At 37.5% G+C, this 27700-nt stretch overlaps 1 protein-coding gene across 1 annotated transcript; it reads left to right on the plus strand.

The window, feature by feature from the left end:
• The first annotated feature begins 269 nt into the window (after positions 1 to 269).
• SH3TC1 (SH3 domain and tetratricopeptide repeats 1) lies at positions 270 to 27700 on the plus strand. The gene is made up of 17 exons (XM_010084249.1): positions 270 to 477; positions 2912 to 2986; positions 5175 to 5302; positions 7851 to 7956; positions 9767 to 9910; positions 10605 to 10782; positions 11560 to 11633; positions 13235 to 13430; positions 14342 to 14469; positions 16597 to 16638; positions 18226 to 19911; positions 20560 to 20740; positions 23107 to 23257; positions 25354 to 25476; positions 25766 to 25916; positions 26817 to 27013; positions 27245 to 27700. Exons 1-17 carry the CDS (start codon positions 270 to 272, stop codon positions 27473 to 27475), a joined length of 3999 nt encoding a protein of 1332 aa, XP_010082551.1. The 3' UTR covers positions 27476 to 27700.

Genomic DNA, 27700 nt, shown 5'->3' on the forward strand with positions numbered 1-27700 from the left:
AGTCAACTCTGTTGCTTTCTTGATAAAACAGTGATGCCACCTGATTGCTGGAGCCTTTTCTGGGATGAATTTAGGTGTTACAATTCCTCTCAAAGAAGTCTAAAGCAAATACTTTAACCTATATTGCAATTAAAACTAACGCCTGCAGGAGAGGGACAGTTCTTGAATATATGCATGTATTCTGAGATTTTTAAAAATAAATTATTGATTTTTTCCCCCCCTCAGATTGTTGATAATGTTAATTGCACTACTGTGAAGAATTGCAAATTATGGAGAGTTTGACAGTGGCAGGCAGCGCATCGGTTCTTGGTGCTAACCCCATCACCCTTAGCCTAGAGGGAAAGCAAGGCAGGAACTCGGAGAGGAAAGAAATGGAGGAGAGAAGGTGTGGATCCGGCTGGAAAGGTGCGGAGGCCAATGCTGCCATGAGCACTGTCACCGATGGAGTCCGGATGGATATGTTGCAAGAAGAAATGGGTAAGACCTTGATCAATCTATCCTGGTCACTCTGCTCTTGACGTTTCTTTGCATTTTAATTACTGTGTTCTTTAAACATTGCTTGCTGTGTGCAAGCAGTGAACTGTCGTGTGTTTTTCAGCTGATTTTTTTTTTTTAAATACATGTACAACTGTTAAATGCAACAAAACAAACCGCTGTATTTCCTCTGTGGCAATGCTGTGTAGATTGGACTATTAAATGGTCTATATTGAAATTCGCTTTGGGCAGACAAATGGATTACCTATTAGTTAATATAAACTGAGATTAAAATTATCAGAACCCAAGAGCCAGAATACTGAAACACAAGTACTCTGTCTAGCACTTTTTGCTATAATCTCTAAGATTCAGAAGCAAAGATAAGTTAGACTGCATGTTTCCATCTTAATAAAATATTTAGATTTCTGTTTTTCATTAAAGATGTAAAACTATCTTTATTTTTCTGCAAATGAAAACATGCTTAATTCAGTGAAAACATGCAAGTCAAACACTTTTTGGGTGGAAGGGTGGAGTGGCATAGGTGGCTGTCTCTCAAAACCAGTAGCCTAACTCTTACTTTATAGTAGGCCTGAGAGCTTTCTGAATATGAAAATGCTTCAAGCAATCATGGAAAAACTATTTCATTTTAAAACTACATGTCCAATGGCTTAGGCAATGTCATTTTGTTCACAACTGCAACTCTGCCGACATCAAAGAATACCAGGTACAAGCATCCCAGGGCAGTATAAAGTTTCTCTTTAGCTTGCCAAGAAGTATGCAAGTCATCCCACTAATTAGGAATGGGGCATGGAGTTCATGTTAAGCCTTTGAATCTAATTATAGCACTTTAAATATGTTTTAAACACTGGAACTGTTTATAGTAACTCTTACGCTTTTGCTCAATTTTGATAGCAAACTACTGAACTCCCATGAACAATAAAATGCTTGCTCATAGTTTTTGCTTTCTCCTAAAAGTGATAGAAATTAGGTTTAGTTCTTAAATAAAGTGTTACCCACTGGATATTCATGTCTGGATAAATACCTTTCAAGGAAAGTCCATATGTGGTAATATTGAAATAATAGTGAAGGCAAGATCATATACCAAAAATATATGCAAATTAATTGTCTTTATCAACTCTTAAATGATGATCAAATAATTTTATAACATGTTGTCAAAGTTGTGACAATTGCTGTATTTGTACTTCTGACTAAAACAAGAAAAAGCAGAACTACAACTAAGTATGGTCCCAGAAGTTGTGGGAAACTTAAGTTTTTAATTTTCCTTAAATACTCAGCCTACACTGTAGTGAGCTTACTATCAAATTTCTATTTAAAAACAAATAATTGAATCCAGATTTAAAAAAAAAAAATCAAACAAACACTGTCAAACACGCAACCAAAACCCAATAAAAAACCAGCTGCTTGGGAACTGAAATTTCTAATTCTGCTATACGCTAATAATTGGCCTTGAAGATGATGTTTTTACTGCTTACTGCCTTTTTTCTGAAGTAGGAAAATTCTGTGTTTATGTATCCTTATTTATTTGTATGACTTTGTTCATGTAACACCAACAGATGTACTCCAGGGAAGATGCAGAAGACTTAGAAATTACCACGTCCTAGTATATTGCAAATTTTTTTCTTAAGAACAGAGCTGCAGAGGAAAATATCTTAGGATACATGAAAATTGCCTCAGGAGTTTTCTTTCACAAATTAAAGATCTATTTCTCCCACTTTTATTCTTAGAAATATTAAGCCTTGTCTTCACTGATTTTTTTTTTTATTTTTTTTTTGCCAAGGGAACCTTGAGAAAATGGAATTGGTTGGAGTGGGTGTTTCTTCAGCATGAAAATGTATCATTTCCAAAAGGACTGTAAGAAATTGGGCTGAAAATAAAAAAAAAAGCAGATTTTTATGAAGTATACTTATTTTGTGTTATTTTTCTAAAACTTCAAATCACTTCTTTTTACAAGTATTAAGCTTGTAAGAAATAGAGAAGGATTATTTCTCTCCATGTATTAAATTGGTACAAGGCACTCATATCATTGCCAATTTATACCACTGAAGCTTAAATGGAGGCCATTTTTCAGTATAGGTGCAAAGGAAGAGAAAATGAAGTCTGCCCCTTGCTCCCTCCCAAACAGGACTTCAGCCTCCTGAGAGGCTCCTCCCACCAGTTCATCATCTTGAAGCTTCCAACCAAAATGATAAAATCAAGATTTGACTTCCTCCCCAGTAGGAGAGGAATGATGTTCAGATACTTTTTGTGGTTTTGGGAATTATATAGCAGGAAGGGGAGAAATACAGTTATTTTGCTTTATTAGATATAAAATGCATCAAACACTTTTCAAGTGTGGAGTTTTGTCTGTGGTTTTTTTAGTGTGATTTATATGGACTTAAAAACTGCACTTAACCATTCCTTTCACTTATCATAATAGAGTGTTCTCAAAGTGAAAAATGCACGAATGTCAGTTCAAGGACCCTTCCCAGTCAAGCAGGGAATTTTCCAACTGGTAAGACATTTTCTTCCATCGTATCTTATACATACAATACTTTTCTTACTGCTTATTTTTTTTAATTGACACAGCTATGTCAACAACATTTGCAGTTGTCACTCCTGTGACTTTATAATATACTTTATGGCACCTGTGAAGTGTCCAACAGTTGAGAATTTCTCACAAAAAGAGGGAAGTAACTTACTAATTGGTATAAAAGCCAGAAACAATTTATGGATGATATTGTAATGGCTAATCAAAAAAAAGCAAATAAACATTTCATTGCTTATTTTACATATGGGTTTCAGTTCTTCAAATGTTTTATTTTTTAAGTTTGTGGCCCTTCCAAGTCTCATTTTTTTTTTTTTAATGCTGTATTTTAAATGAAATGGCAATTGAGTGCAATTCTTCAGTAAGCAGGTACAGCAGGATTCCCTTCTGGAGGACTCATGGCCTGCTCTGTGAATTGGGAGTGCAGTCACACTTCCTTTCTCTTACTTGTGGACGAAGAGAAACAACCATTGAAAAACCACCCAGGGATGTGCTCTGTTTTCTGGCTTGACTGATAAGTCACATCAGCAGTAGACAGTCTCCCCCAGGCATATGGTTATTTGTAGTGAAATTATTTGTGCTTACGTACCTGTTAGCCTCATTCCATACAGAATCTGAGTTGTTCTTGACTGAGGGTGTGAATCAGATCTCACAGGAGCAGACAGGAAGATTACCATAGGTGCAATGGGATTTTGGCCCATGTTTCATTTCCATAAGGCATTATTAATAGTCCTTTTGGCAGAAACAGCCATATTACAGTTTTAATTAAATGTAATTATTATTTCAGTAATATTAACTGTATATAAGATTTAAATATGTAGCTTTAGAAACAGAATTTAACTTGAAGTAAATCTGATTATGTAAAACAAAAATTGAAACTTTTAAGTAAATCTTTTGCTCCAATATCTTTTATGGCTTCAGACAAAATGAAAAGGTCAACAATACTGTTACCTAACAGTGGTCTGAGAAACATCCAAAGACTTAGTTTGTGTTCTTTGTACTAACAATTGACTATATGGCCACATCTTAAACAGAGAAGTTTGTAGTTCAGTAACACTGCTTTGTATCTATCTCTGAGCCACCCTTCTTCCTGACATTAAAGTAATGGGTAATTTGGACTTAATCATAAGAATTCTCGAGACATATATATAGAAGGTCCTCCAAAAAGAGATTAAGGTGCAGCATTTTAGACTCTGATGTGAAAAATATCTTTTACCTGATGAAAAGGTGAAACTTGTAGAAGCTGGAATATTAGGATGTACAACGATCCCATGTATTGCTGGAAGCATGACCTATTTACACAATTGCAACTGGAATTCTGAGTGGGTATTATTGGCTTATAAGTGCCCATCTGGCCATCTGAAGGCTTATGAATATGATTTACTGTTATTGAGTTAAATTAACAGACATGTAGAAGGAAAGCAGCTTTACTGAAGATCCTCTTTGAGAGGAGCTAGCTGTAACTATACCCTTAGTTGTTGTACGAGCTTCTCATTTGCAAATGTCAAGATCTGAGTACAGGCATCTAACTTTTCAGATACTCTGGTACTGCTCAACCAGCTCAGCTGAGAAACAGCTTTTTCAATATTCAATGTATAGAAGCCCTCTGAAGTCTTGGAGTGACATGTCGGATAACCATGAACTTCAGATTAGTATAAAGCGTTATAACATGCTGAACTATCTGTCGGGTGGTTTTTTTTATTCTAGTATATGTTTGCCTCAATTTTCCATGGGAGATTTGGAAATCTGGGCATATTCTCAATGTCAGTAGAACTGTCTAATTTGACAGATTACCAATCTGCTTGCTTCTTTCCTCTTCCCTCTTTTCCATCCCCAGTTGTCAGTTGTCTCCCACAATTTTTACAGACTTTCACATTACCCTCCTTTGTATAGCTGAAGCCTTCGTTATGCAACTGAAAAAAATCTTGTATTTCACGTTAGGCTTCCATCTATACTGGATAATAAAAATGAAAAAAAAAAAACAAAACCAAACCAAAAACCAAAGCCAACATGCAGTAGCTCAATTTTTTGTGTGGCTCTCTCTGAAGCTGTAAAAATAGTTCTTAATGTGGCTTCTATGATTTTGAAGGATTTTCTGGTTCCCCAAAGCTGATTCACAAAACTTCTAGGAATGTAAATGGATCTCCTTCTCCAGATATCTCCTTGAAGTTAACGATGGTAAAACGAAAGAGTGGATGTCCTGATCCCAAACTCCAAAGACAGCTCAGAGGGCAGCTCCGTCTTCTGGAAAATGACAGCAGGGAGGTGATGGCAGTTTTCAGTGTAAGTCAATTGCGTTGGAATGGTTTTATTTATTCAGAGAATACACCATGTGCTGCTGAAACAATCTGTGAGATACTTGGGAGCATACACACTCTATGCTTGAGTTTAAGTGAACACTTTCTCATGGCACAAAATTATCTGGAGACATTAGAAATATTGAATCAGGGAAAAAGACTAAAACACCAAAGTGGGATGCAAAATAAACAACTCTAGCTAAATAAGATATTGAAGGCTTTTATTTTAGATACATTCTGCTCTGATTCACATAAAAGTAAATAATGGTTTTTCTGATTTCTTTTAATATGCTCTCATATTGACTCTTCACTTCAGTTTCCAGTCACTTGGAGTCATTTGTGGCATGCAGTTTACCCAGGAAGCCCACTGCTAAGCCAAAGAGGAAGTCTGAAGGAGAACAGCATAAATATGGGACCAGTAGGGCCAGATGGCCATAGCTTTAAATAGCAAATAGGGTTGGCCAATTTTTATTTACTGATTTTAACTTGTTTGCATATAGGAAACCTGTCCTCTACAACCAATGAGGTTTTCTACAAATACATATTAAAGTCTCCATTTTCCTCTTGATGAAAAAGCAGGATGATACCATTTGACCTTTGGTGTCCCTTTTTTGTCTGAGCCACTGGTTCCAGCCTCCTTCGCTAGCAAGCCAAACACTGAAATCTTAATTAGTTATGGCTTTGACTGTCTCGGCTGCATGTGTTTCTACATGGTTTTCCTTTCATGTGTTGTGAACTCTCCATCACCAGGCTATTGATTCTGTGGCTGTGACAACAGTCTGTACTCCTGATGCTCTGCTCTGGCTTTTGTTTAGGGGGAGATGGAGAAAGGAAGAAGGGATCAGAAGGAGAAGGAAAACAGTGTACAAATAGACGAGATTTGTGGCCTTATTAGAAACAGGCTGGGAAAAGGACTTTGAAGGAAGCAAGATTTATAATGATAAGTTTCCTTAGAATGTTGTTTTGATATTCAGCAGTGCATAAAGCCCTTGAGGCTGAGATATTTTCACATGTGTTGGCAATTTATTAATAGATTTCAGGCTCTTGTTAATATTTAATCTAGTGTAGAAAGGGGCATGCAGAAGATCAAAGCGGTGATGAAATATGCCTGTTGAAAAGATTTAAATTGGGCTTCTGTTTTCAAAAAGGAATGACTATTTTAATCTGTTCGTGTTGTGTCAATTGAAAATATGGAAATTAAACAGAATTAATTCAGAGATCTTTTAAAATCATGACATAGCAGTCATAAAAACAGTGGATCAACTCCATCTGAAAAAAATGTTTGAGAGAACTTTTTTCCCAGAGCTAGAATCAGTTTCTTGATCAGTCCTGAAACTGTTTTACGATGTATTTCAAATTTGATGTGATGGGAGCAACGGTATAATACTGGGAAATGATACAGTAGCATTATACCTGTTAGCTTTGCATATGATTTATTTTCTGACATCCTGGTTCAGATACTTGTCTCATAAATTGCCACAGTTCTTTGTATGTCCCTGAAGGATGGTAGCCAGCATCATTGGAGTGCTCTTTTTTTTTTAAGCTATTAACTTCAGTGAAACCAGACTGTGTAGTACCACTTTTTGGAGTCAAATGTATATTTCTTTCACTTATTTGAAGGTTTATGTAGTTCTCCCTTTTAGCATTTCTGAAGTTCCTTATAAAATCCATCATTATTGTTTACAGCAATCATTGTTCATCTTTGTTAAAAGCACAATTTAATGCTACTCTAGCAACTCGAACCAGTACAAATGAGGAGAAAAGGATCTCAGTGCATATTAAAAAAAAAAAAAAAAAACCCCAATATATTTGTTTTAACCATGTGAGAGAAGGAGAAGGTATGAGCCACCAGTGAAAGAGTGAACTAGGGAATGACTATTTGATGTCTTCTCTGGAAAAAGACTGAAAGGTAGCAGGTTCAAGGGTGCATCAAAGGAGCAGTATTTTCACATGTGTACAGAGCTCTGAGGCTAACCTACACCAGGATGTTGGGGATCCTAAAAATTTAGTGCTTCAAGTGACATAGAGAACTCTTAAGTAAAAAAAAAACACAAATGAACAAACAAAGAAACCCTTTCCACTACTTAATATTAATGCCCACATGCCTGGCAAAGGCAGTTCCTAAGCTGTTAATTGCTATGTGCTAGGAGAATATTCTTGGAAGGTACCACTAGATGCTTACCTGGCTTTCACACTCTAAATGGAGAATACTGGCCACTATACACAGACGTGTCTGAACCAGACAGGCCTTTAGCCTCACTGTGGTCATTCCTGAGGTCTTAATTCCTCTGTAAATTAACCTCACTGTAACTGTTGGTATAATTGCTAAGAAAAAAAAAAAATCAGATTAAAGCTTGGCTCACTGTATGTTGTAGCTGTGTGTTAAAGAACAGTGATCTCATATAGGTAAAATCCTGGATTTTTTTTTTTACCTTTATTAATACATAGCATTTTAGCAAGAGTGTTACTTAGTGAGAAATTCTGCTCTTATCTGGTATAATTGTAATTAAAATATTGATTTTGCTTTCTTTTAGGAGCTCTCTGCTAGACTTCTCTCTATTCATAGTGATCAAGATCTAATAGTGGTGACATTTAAAACTTTTGAAGAAATATGGAAGTTTCTAACCTACCACTCACTGGGTAAAGCTGTTTCACCATACATCAGTTCAATGTGCTTTTTTTTCTTTCTCTGCACATAATTTGTGATTGACTGGGCACTTGTTGAAAAGAATTTTGAGTTTCTTTGTGTTAACTTCTTATAGCAGTAAATAGTGTTCCTGAAGTTGTACTGGTGATAGGGCTGGGGAGATGCCCCAGTCCAAGAAGACCCTCCCTGCCTTTGTCCCAAAGTAGAGAACATTTATTGTTCCTGGCAGATGTCTCATCTGAGTTAAATACCCCCGAATCAGATCATATTTTCTTTCTAAGTCTATTTCAATCCAGGTGTTTTTGTCCTAAGTCTAACTTGTGCTGCAACTTAAATGCTTTTATAGCTTTTTCTGCTCACTGCAAATGTAGAGAGCTTATTTCTCTTCCTTTGCACCAAACTCACACCTATTTGAAGACTTCTAACCCTCACTTCCCCTCAGTGTTGTTCTTCTTTAGGAAAATCAACCCTAATTCCTTTAATCCTTATTTACAGAGTGCATTTTCTAGTCCTCTGATCATGCTTCCCACTGGACTCTTCTAGTTGTTCCACATCTTTCCTGAATAGCAGTGAGCAAACTGGACAGAGTTGTAAGGCTTCAGAGGAAATATCAAGTAAAACAAAGAATGCTTCATGTGTTCTGCATGCTTCAGTCCTCTTTCTAAATGTGAGAGTGCCTTTTGTAACAATATGATGCCATTGTTCTGAGTTCCATTTTTAATATTCTATAACTTCAGAGGTCCTTTCTGAAGAATAACATTTGAATCAGGTCATTTTCCTCACCTGATTTTTTTTATCTTCTGTGTATGGACAATTTTGTGTGCATTGCTACTGAATTGTTCTGTTTCCATCAGACCAATTTAAAAGAATGACCTTTAATTTCATGTTTGTTATTTACTCGCTATTTTGTACTTTTAAATGCTCATTAGAGAACTAGAAGAAATACTGGTTTAATCCAATTTTGCAGAGAAAGCACAAGAAGATGGTTTCTTCTTAGTTAAGGCTGTGGCTAAGAGGGAGTTGATTCAGTGTCTTCCAAATAGCAGAATAGCACCCTAATCACTGACCTGCCCACCTTTTTGGCTTCACTGTAACTCTTGGCGTAAAGGGTTAGCTAATGTATCAGTGTTGGCTATTTAAGTAATAATCTGCTGTCTATACCATGCTGATTATGATACACCAATCCAGATTGCGCTGTAACTGTCAAATAGCTTTGAAAGCTCTAAATCCTAACGTAAGGAGTCGCAGTTTCCAAGATCAAGCACCACCTTCTTCCGATTTGCATAATTCTAGTATGCAGTATCATCTCTGTCCCAAAGAAATTCCAGGAATCCGATAACCAGGCACAGTTTCTGCTTACATTGGCACAGATGAATCGGGCAACAGAAATTTATGAAGATATTGTTTAAGATTATTTCCAGTAATCTGTCATTAAGTGGTGCTAAGAGCCTGCTGCTCAGAGCTTGCTGGTGATTCCCTCTTTCAGACTCCAAAAGTTTCTAGTGTAGCGAAACTATGGGGAACCCTCATAAGGGGAGGACATGGACTGTTTTAGCAGGACAAGGCACAGAAAAGTTGTGCACCTTCTAGGTGTAGTTTGTGAGAGCTAAACATCAGAAGTAGCTGTTAATAGATGTAATTTTGCCAATATTGCCAGTACTATGTAGTAAAGTTGGTTATATATTATGAGTTAAGCAATAATAGTTATCAGAATACCTACCCCAGTCTCTAACTTTCTGAAAGGTTGTTTTACTGCACAATACTGTAAAACTGCAAAGAAAATAGATTTTATTTTTTTTCTAGGTTTTATAAATCACTGCATGGAGAATTTATTTCTAGATCAATCTTTCTGGCTCTATTCTCAAGAAGAGGAAGAAACAGGCATTGAAGTCTACATAAATGAAAAATCATTAAACTTGATGTACAGAAGCCTCCTACTACAGGAAGGTAAGGAAGACTGTACACTCAAAACTTAAATTTTGAGTAGTGCCTTTCTTTAAAATCCTAAAAGCAAATATTAAAACCTTATCAAATAGTTAATGAAGTTGAAATTTAAATCCAGTCATTCAGTGTACCAGAAAGAGAAGAGAAGTAAACAGGCTTGAGGTCAGTAGGATCACAGGGAGATCAGACAAATTCATGTGCAACTGGTCCATAAATGGATGCCAAAGGGATTAGGCAGGGATATACATTCCAACTAGCTTAATATTATTCCAGATCCTGGAGTTGTACAGAAGAGAGATTACAGATAGCTGCCAATCTCATATGCTTCTCCTAACTAGCATCACCTGCTGCCTCTGTTAGACAGAACAATGGGCTAGATGGATTGTTGATCAACGTAATAGGAACATCTTGTGTTCTTTGGGGAATACAGATACACATATGTCTAGGAAATTTGCGGCAAAATGTTGCAGCAGGAGAAGGTTTGACACTTCATCGAACATATCAGCTCTTCTTTTTTTTTTTTAACTGAAAGAGAAGCTAGACAGAAATGTAAGAATATCTATTAGAAAATTCTTGTGACATCTCAGATTTCCTATCTTTAATTGAATATTACTGATGCTTTTGAAGCCAGTTTTAAATCTTATATGACACTAAAACATTACACAAAATGACATCTGCTCCACTACTTGCTTTCTAGGGGCATTTTTTGTTTTAGGTCCTGACAATCTGGTAACAAAGATAACAGCTATTGACAAAGAAATGAACACTTATTCTGAGCCTGGGACTTTTATTGAAGATGTAACAGGTGGATCAGTGGATGGTGACACGACCATGATGTCTAATGCTTCTCCAGTGCCATTGATCCCTTTTCATCAGTAGGTACCTAATTCTAGCTAACTATTTCATATGCATCTGTTTCATACATTCACGTCTGCTTAGACACAGGTGTCTCTAAATGGTAGCTTGTTATGGAACTTCATCTTGCATTAACACTGAGAACAAATGCTCTATTTCCTTCCATACCACACAACTGAAATTACTAAAGATGCCTGCAGAGCAGCATTTAAATATCATTTACCTTGTGAGTTAGATATCGCTTTTTTTTTCTCCTTGAGTGTGAAATAAAACATTTCTAAAATAACACTAAGTGAGAATATTCCTTTTTCAGGATGCTTGGAAATATGAGTAGTAATGGGTGGGATGCTTGGAAATGTGAATAACAGGCTACCAGTGTTTTGACTCAATGTTATTGACAGGATCCATACACCTCAATGCAGTCAAGCTCACATCCAAGCACAAAATTGCTATAAAACCAAAATTATATCCATGGACTCACTTCAGCAATCACCACAAAATAATTCATTCTTAGTGCTCTTAGTAGTTAAAAAGCTGGAATTTTCCTATTGAGATTGGGCAAGAAGAAATAGTATGACTTCCTCTGCTGGGTTTGACTGAGTGAAACAATGCTTCTTTCACTACTAATATTTCTCAAAACACAGCTGTGTCTGAAGTGTATGGACAGTTCTGAAATGGAAAGATAATTGTGGGAGGGGTGCATCTGTTTCCAAATGGATTTAAAATATCACTGTTATTGTCACAACACTTAGTAGAGTATTTCATATGCTAACTTCAATTTCTTTTTCTGCTTTCAGATGGTTTCTTAGAATGTATTCTAATCCTATTGATACTGCATACAAAACTGAATCAAAATCCACCAAGAATGTTGGTAAGAAACTCCATTTGAGCATCAGCAATAAAAATATAAAATTAACTTATTCTGTGTTTTCATTAGGATAGACTCTGAAAGGTTCAGTATTTTTTCCCCACTGTGTTAGGATGGGAAAACAGCATTCAAAATTATATTTCAGTAGAATTAGCAAGAACATAAAAGCAATGACAAAAGAGTTCTACAAAACATATGGCTAGACATGTCTAATTTGAGGTAAAATCTGAACTCTATCTCCCCTTTTTCTCCTAAATAATGTATTAATTAGGTGCACAAAGCAGCACAGAGTAATTCTGAGGATGCCTCTGTAGATTTTTATCAAACTTGAAGAAATAAGAAAATGCACCAATGGAATTATTGTGGATTTTTTTACACATGTACTGCTTTATCTAATATTGCTAGAGAAATAAAACTCACAGAGATAGTCTGAGGTTAGAGAGTAAATATTGCTTATTTTCTACCATACCTGTTGGTTTTAATACTGTACTGAGTGGTCTATAGCCATATTTCATAGAATCAGAGTGGTTTGGGTTGGAAGGGACCTTAAAGATCATCAAGTTCCAACCCCCCTGCCATGGGCAGGGACACCCTCCACTAGCCCAGGTTGCTCAAAGCCTCATCCAGCCTGGCCTTGAACACCTCCAGGGATGGGGCATCCACAGCTTCTCTGGGCAACCTGTGTCATGCCTCACCACCCTCACAGTACAAAATTCTTCCTAATATCTAATCTAAATCTACCCTCTTTCAGTTTAAAACCATTACCCCTCATCCTATCCCTACACTCCCCGATCAAGAGTCCCTCCCCATCTACTCCCCATACACTCCCTCTCCATCTCTCCTGTAGCCCCCTTTCAGCACTGGAAGCTGCTGTAAGGTCTCCCTGGAGCCTTCTCTTCTCCAGGCTGAACAACCCCAACTCTCTCAGCCTGTCCTCATATGGGAGGTGCTCCAGCCCTCTGATCATCTTCATGGCCCTCCTCCAGACTCGCTCCAACAGGTTCATGTTCTTCCTGTGCTGAGGACTCCAGAGCTGGATGCAGTACTCCAGGTGTGGTCTCAGGAGAGCAGAGTAGAGGGGAAGAATCATGTCTCTTGCTTCCCATGAGGACCAGGGCTTGTGAGCATGAGGCTGCTCCAGTCTGTCTATAGAGGGCCTCATCTGCTTGCTCTTCCCACTCAGGTGGCCTTTAGCAGACCCCCACTATAATGTCCACTTATTTATATGATAAGGTTTTTGTTTGTTGGTTCAAACGTTTTCACTCTGGCCCAAGTTCAGAGCCCTTAATTAAGAGAGAAAAGTAGGGACCCAAACACTTCTTTTTGTTACTTCATGATGGAATTTGATAAAATTTTGAAAACAGTTCAGATTTTCCTTTCTGATGGCTGGGAAAGTAGGTGTTTTATGCTGTTATTTAGAATTCTAATTGCTCAAAGTAAACCAATTGGGTTTAGATGCTTTGAATCTTGCCACATAAGATGTGCACCTGGCAAGTTCCAGGAACGTCTTTTGCTAAATATGTTTTTCTGCTGAGCTGTAATTCTATTATTTGTATTGTTATATTACTTGATCTGCAGATATTATTTATCTCTTTATTACACAGCAATGGGATCCTGTATAGCTGTGATGAATTATGAAAGTGTTGTGTTGGAAGAGATTAGTTTCCAGGAAGGGGACAAAATTGAGATCCTCGGCTACTTCACTGAATGCATGGAGTGGTTTCTTGGAAGACATGTGTTTACTGGCCAAATAGGTTTTGTAAAGACAACTTATGTTAAACTAGACTTACCTAGAAATAAGTAAGTGATACGAATTTAACTCATAAACAAAGGGAGACTTAGTCTCCTGAGCTTTAAAATACTGAATATTAAACTCACGTTTGTGGTTTTTTGTTTGTGTTTTTTTAATGAGAATTGTCATAGTGTGTATCAGTCAAAACAAATGCAAAGAAATTGGAATATGAAGTTTGCTTAAATGTTTGAAATTCTTATCAGCCTGTACCCAATTTTCTTAACGGGAAAAGGGGTTGCTGTATATCTGTTGCAGTTAGTTGTAGTTGTTATATCTGGCATAGCCTCTATTCTTTGGATCATGAAATCCAAGAAGCTTTACTCTTCTGGAAGATTCAATTTTTGCTGGTCTCTCAAGATTTATGTTCAAGCATCCAAGTTCTGTTTTTGCTAGTACCCTCGATTAAAGGCCTTCACTTGCTTCAAATGGGCTGCCTCTTAAAAATAATTGCTCATCATGCAGACAGAAACCTGTAAAAACTGCATTTCAGCATGCATTGGCACAATGTAAAGAGGCTGCTCTTACTAATATGTCTGGACTGTTTGCATGCTGAAACAAGGAGTTCTTAAATGTTGTTTGCAGGTCCATTTGATGTGTACCTTTAAGATTATATTAGAAAATCAATACCATAATGTCCTTAAAGATTGGTGCTTTTAATAAATTCTGTCATAAAATGCTACACTGTGACACAGACATAAAACTTGCTTTGATATGGCAGAAACTGTTAGCTGCAAGCATAGCTATCACCAGTTTGTATGTATATTTATAAATATGGCTCTTACTAATTTTGGACACAGCAGGACCTATAATGTAAAGATTGTATTAGTTTCTCTAACAAGCTCAAATTTGGCTCATGCAGTGAGCTCCTTGTGACAAATCTACTTTCAGACACCTTCAAAGTTGCTTCTTTCTTTGTTAGACCACAAGACCTGGATTTTCTTGAAGCTGAAGAGCTATCTTTTTTTTCAAAAGAAAAAAATTTGGAAGAAGTGATACATTTGTTGAAGCAAACATCTATTACAGATGTTTGCTCTGTGTATCGAATAGGTAGGTATGAGCTTTACTCCTTTTTACTGAAAGTGATATGTATGCAGTTCCTATATCCCTCCTATAACTGATTTTTTGCTATTTCAGTGAGATTCCAGCCTTTACACCTCCTTTTAAATATGCTGATATTCAGTTTGATCACAGATATGGAATGTAAAAATTCTTTTGATCATCTCTGCTGCTTTCAATGCAAGACTTTTCTCAGTAGAGCATTTAGATATCTTTTGTCTATTTCTGAGTGAATTAAACAGTAGGATTTTAAAAACTGTTACTGAGTTGACAGATCTTCAAGTTCTCATCTGTCAGAGTGCTGCATTATAAAAGGCAGTATGTTCACCCAGACACTGCTGGCTCTTCATTCATCTTAGGAAAGATGGCATAATAACTATTGACAGCTAATGCAAACATACACCTCTTCATGCTTGATTTAACTTCCAAAGGTATACAAAACCAGCAAAATCTATTCATACAAAGGAAAAAGTAGACTTTTAGCTGCATCATCTGTGATACAGCTGTTATTTCTCTAGGTGCTCCTGCTTTGCATAAACTAATTTGGGTAACTGTGGCTTCACCTTTGCAAACTCAGTGGAAGGTAGTGTAATGTAGTTGTCTTGCTGAACTGAACAGGGGCAGCAATTTCCTATCCCACCACAGGATGCTCTGTCGCAGTGCGTACACTTGTCAAGTATCTAACTATCCAAAGAGGCTGGCCTGTAGGTTTGACACAGGTGCAGTGGTTTAATTCTTCAAATCAGCACATGTGTGAACAGTAACTCGGGCATGTCAGACATGAGTTGCAAAATGCAAGTCACATCAATGTGCAAAACTATGTTCCACATCTCACCTTCCTCTCTCCAATGAAAGCCTGGGAAGAAAAGGTCAGACCTCTATTTGGTACTAAAACAATCTCATGGGCTTACTGGACATACTGCTACTTTTACCTGTTGCAGGTTTTTCACCATGTCTCATCTCTTCCCTAATCTTTGCAAGTGCCAACTCCTTTTCACGTTTTCCCCAGCTAATAGTATCATCTTCACCACTGTTTCTCTTAAATTGCACAGTAGATCAATGTAACTTACCTAGAGCATGTGTTCTTAATATTCACCTCATGTTTTGTTGTGAGATCTGAGTAAATGGGGTTTCAATTCCTTCCATCTATATCAGTCTAATGAGATGTATTTACTTATGAGCACTTCCCCAATTAGATATCCAGAGCATTAAGTTACATCTATTGTAAACCTCTGTGGCATTTGTCCACCAAAGTCAGGAAAGCATTTAAAGCAAGGAGACCCAGAAGTAAACAGTCAATGAGAGGCCATTCTTAAAGGCTAGTAAAATAGCTTTCCATCAGCTTAGATGTAGTTCTGTCAGCCTCTGCTTTTAGATATAGCCCTCATATACTTATATTGTATCTACTGTGCAAAAGGCAGTGAATATAATCCTGAAACGTAGCATGACAACTGAAATACCTTGAGAAATATCTTCTACACAAAATAGTAATTCTTAAATGTTCTACACATGTGCTATGTTAAACATTTAAAACTAGATCTATAGTAGTAATGTCTACAGAATTTAAAGATATATTTTGTAAAAGAATAGATACAGGTATTTTGGATCTGCATGCTGTTGGAGTGGCTACAAAAGTCTGACACTCTTACGTACACAAACTACCCCAAATAATTAAATCCCTCCCCAATGTGTGCAAGTGATGCTAAAACCTACTTCAGTAATATTAAGGGCTTCTTGTTACCTCATTTTAAGGGCAGGTTGTGGGGAATGATTGTATCTCCACTGCCCACTTGTATTTTAATGCCGCAGTGATGCATCACTTGTGCAGAGTAGGTTGGCTTTAATTCGAAGCGCTGTATGCGGATGTCCCTCCGTCTTACTGAGCATTGGTAGGTGCATGATAATTCCCTGCTTTCTGCATGGTTGTATCAGCAGGAGGGTAAGTCCCTAGTATCTGTTACCTTTGGACTAAGAAGTTTCTTCTCTTCTTATTTCCAGGACACATCCAATTCTTTTAACAAAGACTTCTAAAATAAAAAAATAGCCTTATTTTAGGATATTTAAAACTGAAAAAGAGCTAAGATACCATAAGTAACATGTATTTTTTCTTTCTTACAGACCAGTTAGAAGAACCAGAATTTCAGAAAGCTCATGAATGTGGTAATACTTCATATGCACACAGTTTTTACATGGAATTAATGTGACTTCTGATATTTTTGGTATCTTTGCCAGCTTTTCTCTTTTTAATGTCTCTTCACATTCTAACTTTCTTCTCTCATTGTTTGCTTTCCTAGGTTTGCTTTAACCCCTTCTCACTAGGTTTTGTTGTAAGACATTGTGGGTTTTCATGGATATCAGATGTCTTTCTCAGATCTTGCTACCCAATTGCAAATTGTATGATTTATTTTTATTGCTGTGACATGCGCACATGCACCACCCCCTGACTTCCCCATGTTGCTTAACAGGACAAAATACTGTTTACGGGGCACCTGGCAAATGCTGACTTTGAATTCCAGCAGATTTTCTGTCTGCTAGGAAACTTCATCCCATAAATAATTTCCCAAAGGAGATATTTTGATGAGGATGCAGAATTATTTCCCTCTGGCATTTAGTTGCAAAGCTGTCACTATCATTATTTGTATTGTGATACATTTTCCTAAATACCAATTTCTATATTTATGATTCTGCTGAACAGTTTCAGAAATGAGATTCTAAGGAAACTGAGTTCTAAATCTGTAACTTCAATATGCTCCTGTTGATATGCAGCTGTAAGCTTTGCCCTGACTATGACTTCAGACTGCATCCCTGGCTTATTACCTTGGCTGGATAACAGTGGGAGGACTAAAGAAATTATGGCACATCTGTCTTTTCTATATTTGTAAAATATTCAACAATGTCACTTCTAGGAGAACTTAAATCAATGACCAAAACTTGGTAACTTTGAGAAAGTTAATATGTGCCAGCAGAGAACAAGGGTTGGTATTTGATTGAAAGAAGAGATCTTATTGCACATTAAACAGGCATGGCTGACCACACAGAGATAAGGTGGACAGGAGAACAAGACTTTTACGGATACCCTCATGGCATCCACGTGAGACTTGAACAATTCAAATAGCTCAGTCTTATGCACCCTTGCTGGCTAACCTGCCTTAGTTTTCTATCAGGATATAGGTCTACTCTTACTCAACTTACGTGCATGCTCAATTTCCCAGTTCCCTCAGACATTAAGTCCACCCAGTATCCATGCCCTGACCTTGGGCCCTTTTTCCAGCCTCCAGTTCAGACCTCGTGTCTTTCCAGATTCTGGTCTCCTGCTTACCAATTAGTCTGAATTGTAGTTCACTGTCACATCTCTCTCATATACACACAGAGAGAATGGAGAGTATACACTCGGTGTACACTTTTTGAATATACACCCAGACACAAACCTATTTGATTGATGTTGGACATCAGTGGGAATAGTGTTGGATCAGGCACAGGGCCTGGTTAGACAAGCATACTGATCAGCAACCTGATTACACGTGGCGGGTCCTGCTCCTCCGGTGTCCCACGCTTGTTCCTCCCTGATCCTTCTTGATCTCTCTTTTTCCCCATCTTTGTCTTGTCTCCTAGACATACTACTAAGAAAGTGCAATATGTCTACAGAATGTTTTATCTTCTACTGATAAATGTTTTTGTTGGTCTATCAAAGACCTCTGTGTGCATGCACACATGAATTGTGATTTGTAATTTATTTTTGAATTTCAGAAATTCCATGTTCACATTCTAGCACAGGATCCACTAGCAAGAATGGCAAGATAGAAGAACTCCTGAAGAACTTCAAGAATTTGGAGGCCACCCAGGCAGAAGAGCCAACTACTGAAGGAAAGGATTCTGCTAGCTCTCCAAATACAGAAATCTTTCCTCCACCTGAAGGACCTTGCTTCCACATAGGTCAAGATGATGTTCAAGCATCTGACACCTTTGAGTCATTGTTACTCTTCTTAAATAGAAAAGAGTATGTAAGAAACTTCAAAAACCTGTATGACTTCTCTTATCCATTTATCAATAGCATGTTTTATGGGTTTTCAGAAGAAGAAGAACTGGTTAGTTTCTTTAGATTAGCAAGGGAAGCAGCAAAGAAAAGAATGTCCTGGGCACTAGCAAGGCTATGCTTTCTCTTAGGCAGGCTCAGTGTTAAAAAGCTGAAGTTTTCCCAAGCTCGAGTGTATTTTGAGGAAGCGTTGGGAGCAGTAGCTGGAGAGTTTAGTGATTTGTACTTTGTAATTGCCCTTTACACAAACCTAACAGTCATCTACTTGACACAGAAGAACAAGGAAAAATGTGCTCATGTTTTTGACAAGGCTACATCTCTTCTCATGGGAATTCCCAACTACATTTCCAGTGCTGACCTGGAGTCAGATATTCTAAAATATGCTTTGAAGAGGACAATTTTGAGTCAGAACAAACACGCAGAGGCAAGGGCGTGCTTTCTACTGGCGAAACACTACGGTGCACGCAAACAGCATGAGGAGGCACTGCCCTTCTTGGAAAGGCTTCAAATGTTGCTTAATGATTTGGGTTTACAAAACAACTTATCAAACAACTGTTATTTCAAACTAGCAGAGTCCTACAATGAAAAATGTTTGCCGCATATTGTATTGAGTTGCATAAAGGTCGCCTCTTCCCAGAGCTCCAGTACTTCAATGGATTCCTTGAAAAGGATTGATTTAGTCATCAAAAATGCTCCCAAGCTCTATGGCCTGAGAAAAGTCAGGCAAATACTCCCATCCCAAATTGTACCTTACCTCATACAAGCACTTTCCTCTGTGTTTACTTATGAGCAGCAAGGACTACGCAGCACTATCTGTCTTAGCTTAGCAAAACTGTACAGCCACCACAGAAGATATGGAAAAGCCATTGTTTACATGATGAAAGCACTGCACTCTGATGTTTCTGCTAAGCCAGAGGAAACTATTAACTATTTGGTTTCACTTGCTTGGTTATACATTCTTTACAGGCAATATGATGTGGCTTTAGCCATTTTAAATGCTGTTGTAGACTCTTCATGGAGCAATCCTCAACAACTAGGCATTGCTTATAATATGCTTGCTATTGCTTTGAAAAGAACAAACAATACAAAAGAAGCTGCTGAGAGCTACTACAAAGCACTGCGTCTTTCAGAAGAGACCAATATGACCCATAATCAAGCTATAGCCCTGGCTAATTTTGGGGCACTTTGCCTGCATGCAGCAGCCAGCAAGCTGGCAGAACATTATTATATCAGGGCAGTGAAGCTATTCTCCAAACTTCCATGCATGGACTGCGGCCAAGACTTTATCCAAGTCCTTCTTCAGTTGGGATGTTACTATGTTGGTGGAACTCAAAGAGAAAAAGGAAGGTTTTATTACGAATGGGCTTTTTTAGTTGCAATAGAGACGAATCATCTGGAAAGTAAGCACATTTTTTTTTCTCTCAAATTTACAAAATGTACCCTGTTTGGGAATGTTTGTTATATAGCTATGTTATAGTTCCTTAAAACTTTTTATGTCCACTTATGTGATAGCTGTCCAAGTGATTGAAATCTTTGCTCTGTCTCATAATGGTAGAGAAATATGTGTTGACTTGCTCTTCTGGTGGTATTTAGGATTGTCAGAAATGACAGAGAAAATGAAATGTTAAGAAAGAAATAAATAATAAAAAGTAAAGAGATTTTTATGCTCAATAACATTTCCAAGTCATGATATCTTTGTCAGTACAAACAGCACCAGTCTTGAGTTTAAAGGTATGAAAACAATCAGTAACCTGGAATACTTTAGCATAAATAGTTTTATTTAGAAGACTCATGCTTTTTGCTGCCATAGTTATGGCAGCTTATACAGGTAAGATTACTGTTTTATTTTGGAGATAGTTTGAAGTAACCTCTTTGTTAACTTCAGGGGTGGAAAAACTGGTAGTGGAATCTTCTTATTATGACTTTTATATTGCTATTCACTGACTGTGCTGAATTTGTGAAACAGTAAGAATGAATTATTTTAAAATTAATTTAATTTTCATTCTAAAAGAGAGATTCGTGTTAGTATTTCCAATCTATTTTCCTAGGTCAACTACAAGCAATTAAACTGCTGTGTCAGTTCTACAGTGCAGTTGTTCCCAACGAGGCTCAGTGTGTCATCTACAATGAATATCAACTATCTTTAGCAAGAAAGATGTCCAACAAAGTTCTGGAGGGACAAATTTTGGAAACCATTAGTCAGCTCTATTTGTCATTAGGAACAGAAAGGTGAGACATGCTGAATGACCTTGCTTTTTTTTTTTTTCTGATTGTAACTTTTCTGTTATCCTAAAGATATCAATTTTTCCAACAGCTGAATGTGACTAATCTTATTTTACTCTGCTTTCCTAATACACTTTATTATAATTGAAGGGTCCAGTGCTAGTGGAAATTTCTCTTGTGTTTTTTTTTTTAAGTAACTGTCATCTCTTAAGGGAGACAAGATGTTCATTTCAAGAGCCAAATTATTTTTAAAACCTGTGTAAATGCATTAAAAGATATGTTACACAACTCTTGATGACTGCTACAGATCTAGGATTATTGCTGGCACGTGACTTGTTTGTGATGCTAGACTTTTACAAGACTGTTTTTCCATTAGAAACTAAATGGCATAGTCCAAACAGGTCAGACATCAATTTGTGTCTATGCAAGTGTTTCTCTTTAAGGAAATGTCTGGGTTTTTCCCAAAACTTACATAAATGTGAAGACTGTGCAAAACTGCATAGTGTCAGTCTCCAGCAGTTTCTATTCTTATTTTCAAAATACCATTTTTCTTTTGCTGTATTGAAAAAACTGACTTCTCTTTAGACAATTTTTAAAGTGGTTTTTAAGGCAGCTTTTATTTTTCTGAATGTATCCAACTTCAGGGGATCTCTTTAGATTCAGGTATTTTCAAGCATGCCTTAGTAAGGATGAAAAAGTATCCTCAGCTGTGGAAAGACCAGATGCTTATTTTAGCTTTAAGTGGCTGCTGTCTAAGCATCTAACTTTCCTAATGTGTCACGTACTTTACTTTGCATTGTTCAGTGTTGTTTAATGGTATAGTTTGCAAAACTCCTTTGGAAAGGCTCTTCAAAGGAGTTGGTTAATATTTCAAACTACATGGAATTTGCAGATGGATTTAACTCTCTGGAGAAGCTGCTGCTTTGTGTGCATGTAGTACATGGAATTTATGTATCCTAGTGGCCTGGCTCCCAAATAAAGTTAGCTGTGTAACCTTAGCAGGCTACCAGATAATAGCACGGACTCAATATGATATTGGACCATAGTATCACAGTATTCTTTAACAGTCATGAGTAACAAGGATATGTGTCTATGATAAAGAAATGAAAAGAGTGATGTCCTTGGTGTCACCACCTTCATTGTAAATTACTGTGGCCACACCAGGGGACACAGTCTGACCAGTTCCAAGTTACGGACTGGTATATGCTTCTGTCTGGTGTAAAAGCAAAAATCCTGAAGGAGGGCTGGAAGTGGCATTCAGTAATTGGGCTGAGTTAGACTGCTTTACCTTCTTGCCTTTCCTCATGTTAGCAGCCTGTTAGGAAAGAAGAGAAGACTGAAATGTCAGGCTTGTTCAGTGGATCTTGACTTGCTCTCATGAGTATAAAAAGAGTGAGAGGTCTCTCTCTTCAATTTCTCTAAGAACCAGGAAGTGGTAAATTTATTTTATTTTTTTCCCCTCAACTGAGATACCTTGTTGACACAGAACTGGAATCTTGATAGCGTGAAATACTAGGGAGCATATCACTTTTAGATTCATTTTGGATCTCTTTGGAGGTCTAAGTAGGCTGTTCTAAAGATGCAGTGTGTAAGGGTTCACTGTAACTGTGCAGTTCATGTTGTATTTTCATATATTTGTGTCTTGTGCTTGGAGGAAAATGCACCAGGTCAAGGAGATGGGAGTCTATCACAGGAAAGGGAAGAATTTAATAAGGGAGTCTGGGGCTTCTACGTCTGGTATAAAGCACTGTAAGTTCAATCACTCTGACAGGTCTTTTCAATGAAGAGTATAAAACTACTCTTCTGAGAGCACAGTGCCCTTACACTTAAAGAAAATTGCACTGCCCAATGATTTGATAATTTAGGTGCTTGTAGAACTAGTCATGTAGTGTCCCATTCTCTCCCTGCCTTCCCCTCCACCCCTCCGAATTTTTCTACAATTGATGATTAGTCTGAATTGTGTTTAAGTTAGATGCCTAGGTGATATTTAGAAAAAAATATTTACAGACACAATTCCTTTCTGAGGTTTGTAGGAAAAAATTCATAAATTATAGAAGACCTAAAGATGAGGAAATATTTTCCACCTGTCACTAGTCTGAGGGAGGGGAAGGACACATCTAAACTAAACTATCCTGAAATTACATAATGTGATAACAATCTAACAGGAAACATGGAACAAAAAAAAAAAAAAAAAAAGGAAGAAGACTGAGTTTGCTAGTTACTAGTGTAATATAGCTGAGAAATTATAATTGTGCATTGAATAGAGGAAACAAATTGTTTTTTACGTTAACATAAAGCTTTTTTCATTATGAAGAACATTCACAATTCTGAAGAAGAACCCCGCAGTGATTAGCAGTCTTCTCCGGTTTCAGGGCTTACAGGTCAGCTCTGGAATGTACCAAAAGAAGCCTTGGAATATTTATAGATCTCCAGAAAAAAGAGAAAGAAGCATATGCTTGGCTACGGGCAGGAAAGATATATTACATTCTGAGGCAGAATGAGCTTGTGGATCTTTATATTCAGGTATGTTGTCAACCCTTAAAGGCATGTACGTGTTAACATGGTGCAGGTGGCATAATAAGAGTTAATTCAGTATGATGATCCCAGAGATTTTGCAAACTGATGTTCTGAACATATAGAAACACCATTTACGTAATGTTTAACAGCTGAAAGCCTCAGCATTTTCCAGTGGTGCTTCATTTTAATCTGTTGCTTGACTCTGGAATGATTTTGGGCAGTGACCTTTCTTAGTGCCTGCTCTGTTGTAAATTCTGTTCATTTCTTTGTCATCATCTACCAGCTCTACAGCACCACAGCAATCAAACCATGTATGCATGCTACTTGCTGGTGGATAACAGATAATAATCACCTTAGCATGCTGGCTTGTGGGCCAGATCCCCAGGAAAACAGAGTAGCTTTTATGGGAATTATTTCCAAAGCATCTAAAGCTTTCCTCCTGTGCCTGTGCGTAGCCTGGCACACAGCCAGCTGGAGCTGCTGCTGCCTTTGCAACAGTGAGACCAGAGGCACCTGGCTGGCACACCTCGGACCCCCTGCAACCAACTGGGACCTGCTTCTGCTTCTACTGCTGTGCTAACATAGACTGAAAGACGACCTGGAACTGGGATCTAGCCCTCGTGGTGGCTGCAACTGGATGATTCAGAGCCTTTCTCAGAGCTGCACTGCAGCCCAGATCTGACTCTGTTGTCTATATGGCTCCTAGCCATTCACTGAACTATTTGGGGAATTAGTTTCTTGCTTTTGTAAAGGGGTTAAAAATACTTCTGTCCTGTTGTAAGGGAGAGTGCTGCCTTGTAGTGCAGTATGTATACAGTAAGATCTGAGTTTTGGCTGTATGAGTGGTATCAAAATATGATTTCTAAATAAAATAATCAGGCAACTGTTGTTAAGATGTTTTGAAAAAAACTTCACAAAGCAGAAAAACATACGAAACAAGTTCATGTTTAACATGTACTGAGACGTAATATGTGGGGCTACTTTAATTATTTTTTTGCTTTCAATTAAGTTACACTTTTGAATACTTACCATGAAAACTGAATAAATGTGTTTAGAAGAAGAGATTGTGCTACGAGCCTATTATTTCTTGTTCTAAATTATTTTAGCTGATAGCCCCAAAGTCAGTCACATGGTGGTACAAAAGCCAAATCAGCATGTGGTATAATTTTATCAATCCTCTGTATTTCCTCCAAGAGGAGGAGTGGGCCAGGGACATGCATGTGTATTCCATACTGTGCATGTATGGTATTTAGAACAGAGTCAGTGTCTGCCCATGAGGAAAGACTCAAAGCAAGAATCCACCCACTAAAAGGTAGACTACTGTTTTAGTAATTTGTGCAAGTCATCCCATCTTAACATGTGTATAAAACACAGCTTCCAAAACTGTGATGCCACAGAATCCATAAGTGCCTGAAGCCCAGATAGCCTGAAAAGGATTGCTGCCTTTGTGCTTAAGTAGAGACCTGAACTTGTATTAACTGAATGCAATTTGAAAACTAAAGATCACAACATCAAAGCAAGATTCTTCATCTTCCTTTGTGTGCAAGCCACCTTGATCAATACTACTTATTCTATCAATAACAGAGTATCCTGGCATTCTTGCTTTGGGGAAGATGCATGTTGCCTGTCACTAAATCTTCTTTGCTAGCACGGCGTATCTTTATTTCAGAAGAACAGGATAGAAGAGCTGCATTTATTTACACAATTAACTTCACAGGCTTTTAAATCTGCAATGTTAGCAATATCTAACTTGTAATTAGATTTATTTCTATCATAGGTTTGATTTAATTTAAATTTAATATGTTGCAGCTATCGAATGCACTACTGTTTTTAGAGTGCTCACAAAGGTAGCAGGATGCTATCGCCAGAAAAAGGAAGATGGTAACACTGTATGTGCCCAGGTCCTTACGTTCCTTCTTCAGCATCTGCTGCTGGCCTGCTCAAAACCAGGGTACCAAAAAGACAGCGCATGGTCTCATGAAATATAGTCTTTCCTATCTTATCTTGAGAGGCCTTAACAAGATCTTCTTTCAGTTGCTAATATTTATGATGTTTTTACCAAGAATTAACCAGGATTTTTTTTCTTTCCCCATTGTTTTCAGGTTGCCCAGGATGCAGCTCTTTACACAGGAGATCCAAATTTAGGAATGGAATTGTTTGAAGCTGCTGGAGACATATTTTTCAATGGTACTTGGGAAAAGGAGAAAGCAGTGACTTTCTACAGGGTTTGTGCATTTTTTCCACTGCGTTGATAGTTATGTACCCTTCCATCACAGCAGGTGTTCTATAAATGTTGAACCAAAAACTGATCCTCTCAGCAAATGATTTATAACCTATTGCAGCCGAGTATTCTGGTGTTAATAGATTTCACCTGTTGCAGCTCCCCTTCTGGTGACAGATGCTTTATGCAAAGAGCAAAATGAAACCAGACGTTGCTTGACATGACATAAATGGAAGCCTGTCACTGCATGTTTTGGGTTTCAGCAGTACCTAAGCTGTTCTTATCTGTTTCAGGACAAGGCTCTTCCACTTGCTGTGAAGACTGGCAACAAAAACACTGAACTCAGATTATGCAATAAACTGGTGGAATTGCTGGTGAATCTAAAGGCTTACGAGGAAAGTCTGGAATATGCAAGAGCATCTCTTATGCTCAGTGTCAGTTTAGGTAAGACCAGTTTCTATCACAACTGAATATTACCGATACTTCCAAATTAAGGCAGAATTCTAAAAAGCCTTATTCCTTTGAATTCAGTTAGATTTCTTGCCAGGATTTCATAATTATACTATCACTACTATTTTTGCTTCCATTCAAGAATGAACAACTCTACTGCTGTCTCTTCTAACTCTAAGCTCATATGGAGAACCTTTGGTAGAACATAGAATTAAACCTGGGATTCCAAGTTCAAATTTAGTGTTCTTCTCACAGTTAAGCTGTAATACTAATGAATAATATTGTCACAAGTGACTTCTGAGTGTCATATACTTCTTTCAGCTTTGTTCATAGCCCTGCTGGTGAACTGACCCATGAAAAAGTAATAAAAAACAGTAAAGGGTAGTTTCCAAACTGACTATTCTTCAAATTTGAGAGCTGTTCAACTGATGAAGATCCCTCTTACTCCTGCATGCATGCACAGACAGGTTATTTTGATCAGTCTGAAAACCATCTCTTTATCATAACTTTTGATGTAAAGTATGTACTGGGAGGGGCAAGGGAGTCTTTAATCCCATTAGCTACTATACTTTCAAAATAATCTATCTGTATTATTTTTAAGCATGTGCCAGGTGTGTATATCTATACATGAGAGACGTGAATGTAGTTATTTCTCAAGAAAATCCCAGACACTGTCAAATCCTACACTGGGAAATTCAGGAATTCTGTGGGATTTTTCTTTAAGGGCAGGTTTTGGCAATGTATCTCTTGAGAAAAATTAGTTTTATTCACTAAAAGATCAGCAAATACCATATAGAAGTAAAAACAAAAAACAGCATAGATGTATTCTGGTTTGAGATTATTTGACTACTTTGTCTCTTTGGTTTTATCCTGACTCACACATTATCTCATTAGGAAATCAGCTAAATGAACGAATAGCTTACCATCGGCTGGCTGCCATCCATCATCATTTGGGTCACTGTGAACTAGCTGAACACTTTTATTTAAAGGCCTTGTCCCTCTGTTCCTCTCCTCTGGAGTTTGAGGAGGAAACACTGTATTACGTCAAGGTGTACTTGATCTTGGGAGACATTATATTCTATGACCTTAAGGTAAGAAATACTAAAAACTGCTGCAGAAAATAGTTACATTGAGTAATGTTTCACAACATCAGGTTTTACCACATTCTGGTTTTATGCATTTAGAATGTAAATAATAAAGTGGGAGAACCTGCTGAAGTTCAGAATCTATATTATTCTTGTTTGATACCTAATAAACTGAGCTTGCATGTCCTCTTACACCAGTTGTGCTACAGAGGGTACTATCTTTGTCTCTTATTTCAGGATCCCTTCGACGCAGCAGGCTATTATCATCTGGCACTTGCTGCTGCCATGGACCTGGGCAATAAAAAAGCTCAACTGAAGATTTACACAAGACTTGCAATCATCTACCATAACTTCCTTGTGGATCGGGAAATGTCTCTCTTCTTCTATCAAAAGGCAAGAACCTTTGCCACAGACCTGAACGTTAGGAGAATAAATCTAGCTCCTGATCAGCGTTGTAAGAGTTTGTAAGCATTTTGGAAAATGCAGTCTAACAACTACAGAACTACATAGAGAAATATTGTGCTGGCTTTGTAGGAGGATGCAGAATGCATTCAGTGCCTCATTATACATGTGTTGTAAGCCAGAGCTCAGCAACCCAGGCCAAATTACCAGCTTATGTGACAGTGAACTACATTTCATTGTCTCCAAGGTATACAGTCTTGTACTTGTTGTTTAAGGATCAGCCTGTGAACT

This window comes from Pterocles gutturalis, unplaced genomic scaffold, assembly GCF_000699245.1.
Source record: "Pterocles gutturalis isolate BGI_N339 unplaced genomic scaffold, ASM69924v1 scaffold36490, whole genome shotgun sequence".
NCBI classification, from domain to species: domain Eukaryota; kingdom Metazoa; phylum Chordata; class Aves; order Pterocliformes; family Pteroclidae; genus Pterocles; species Pterocles gutturalis.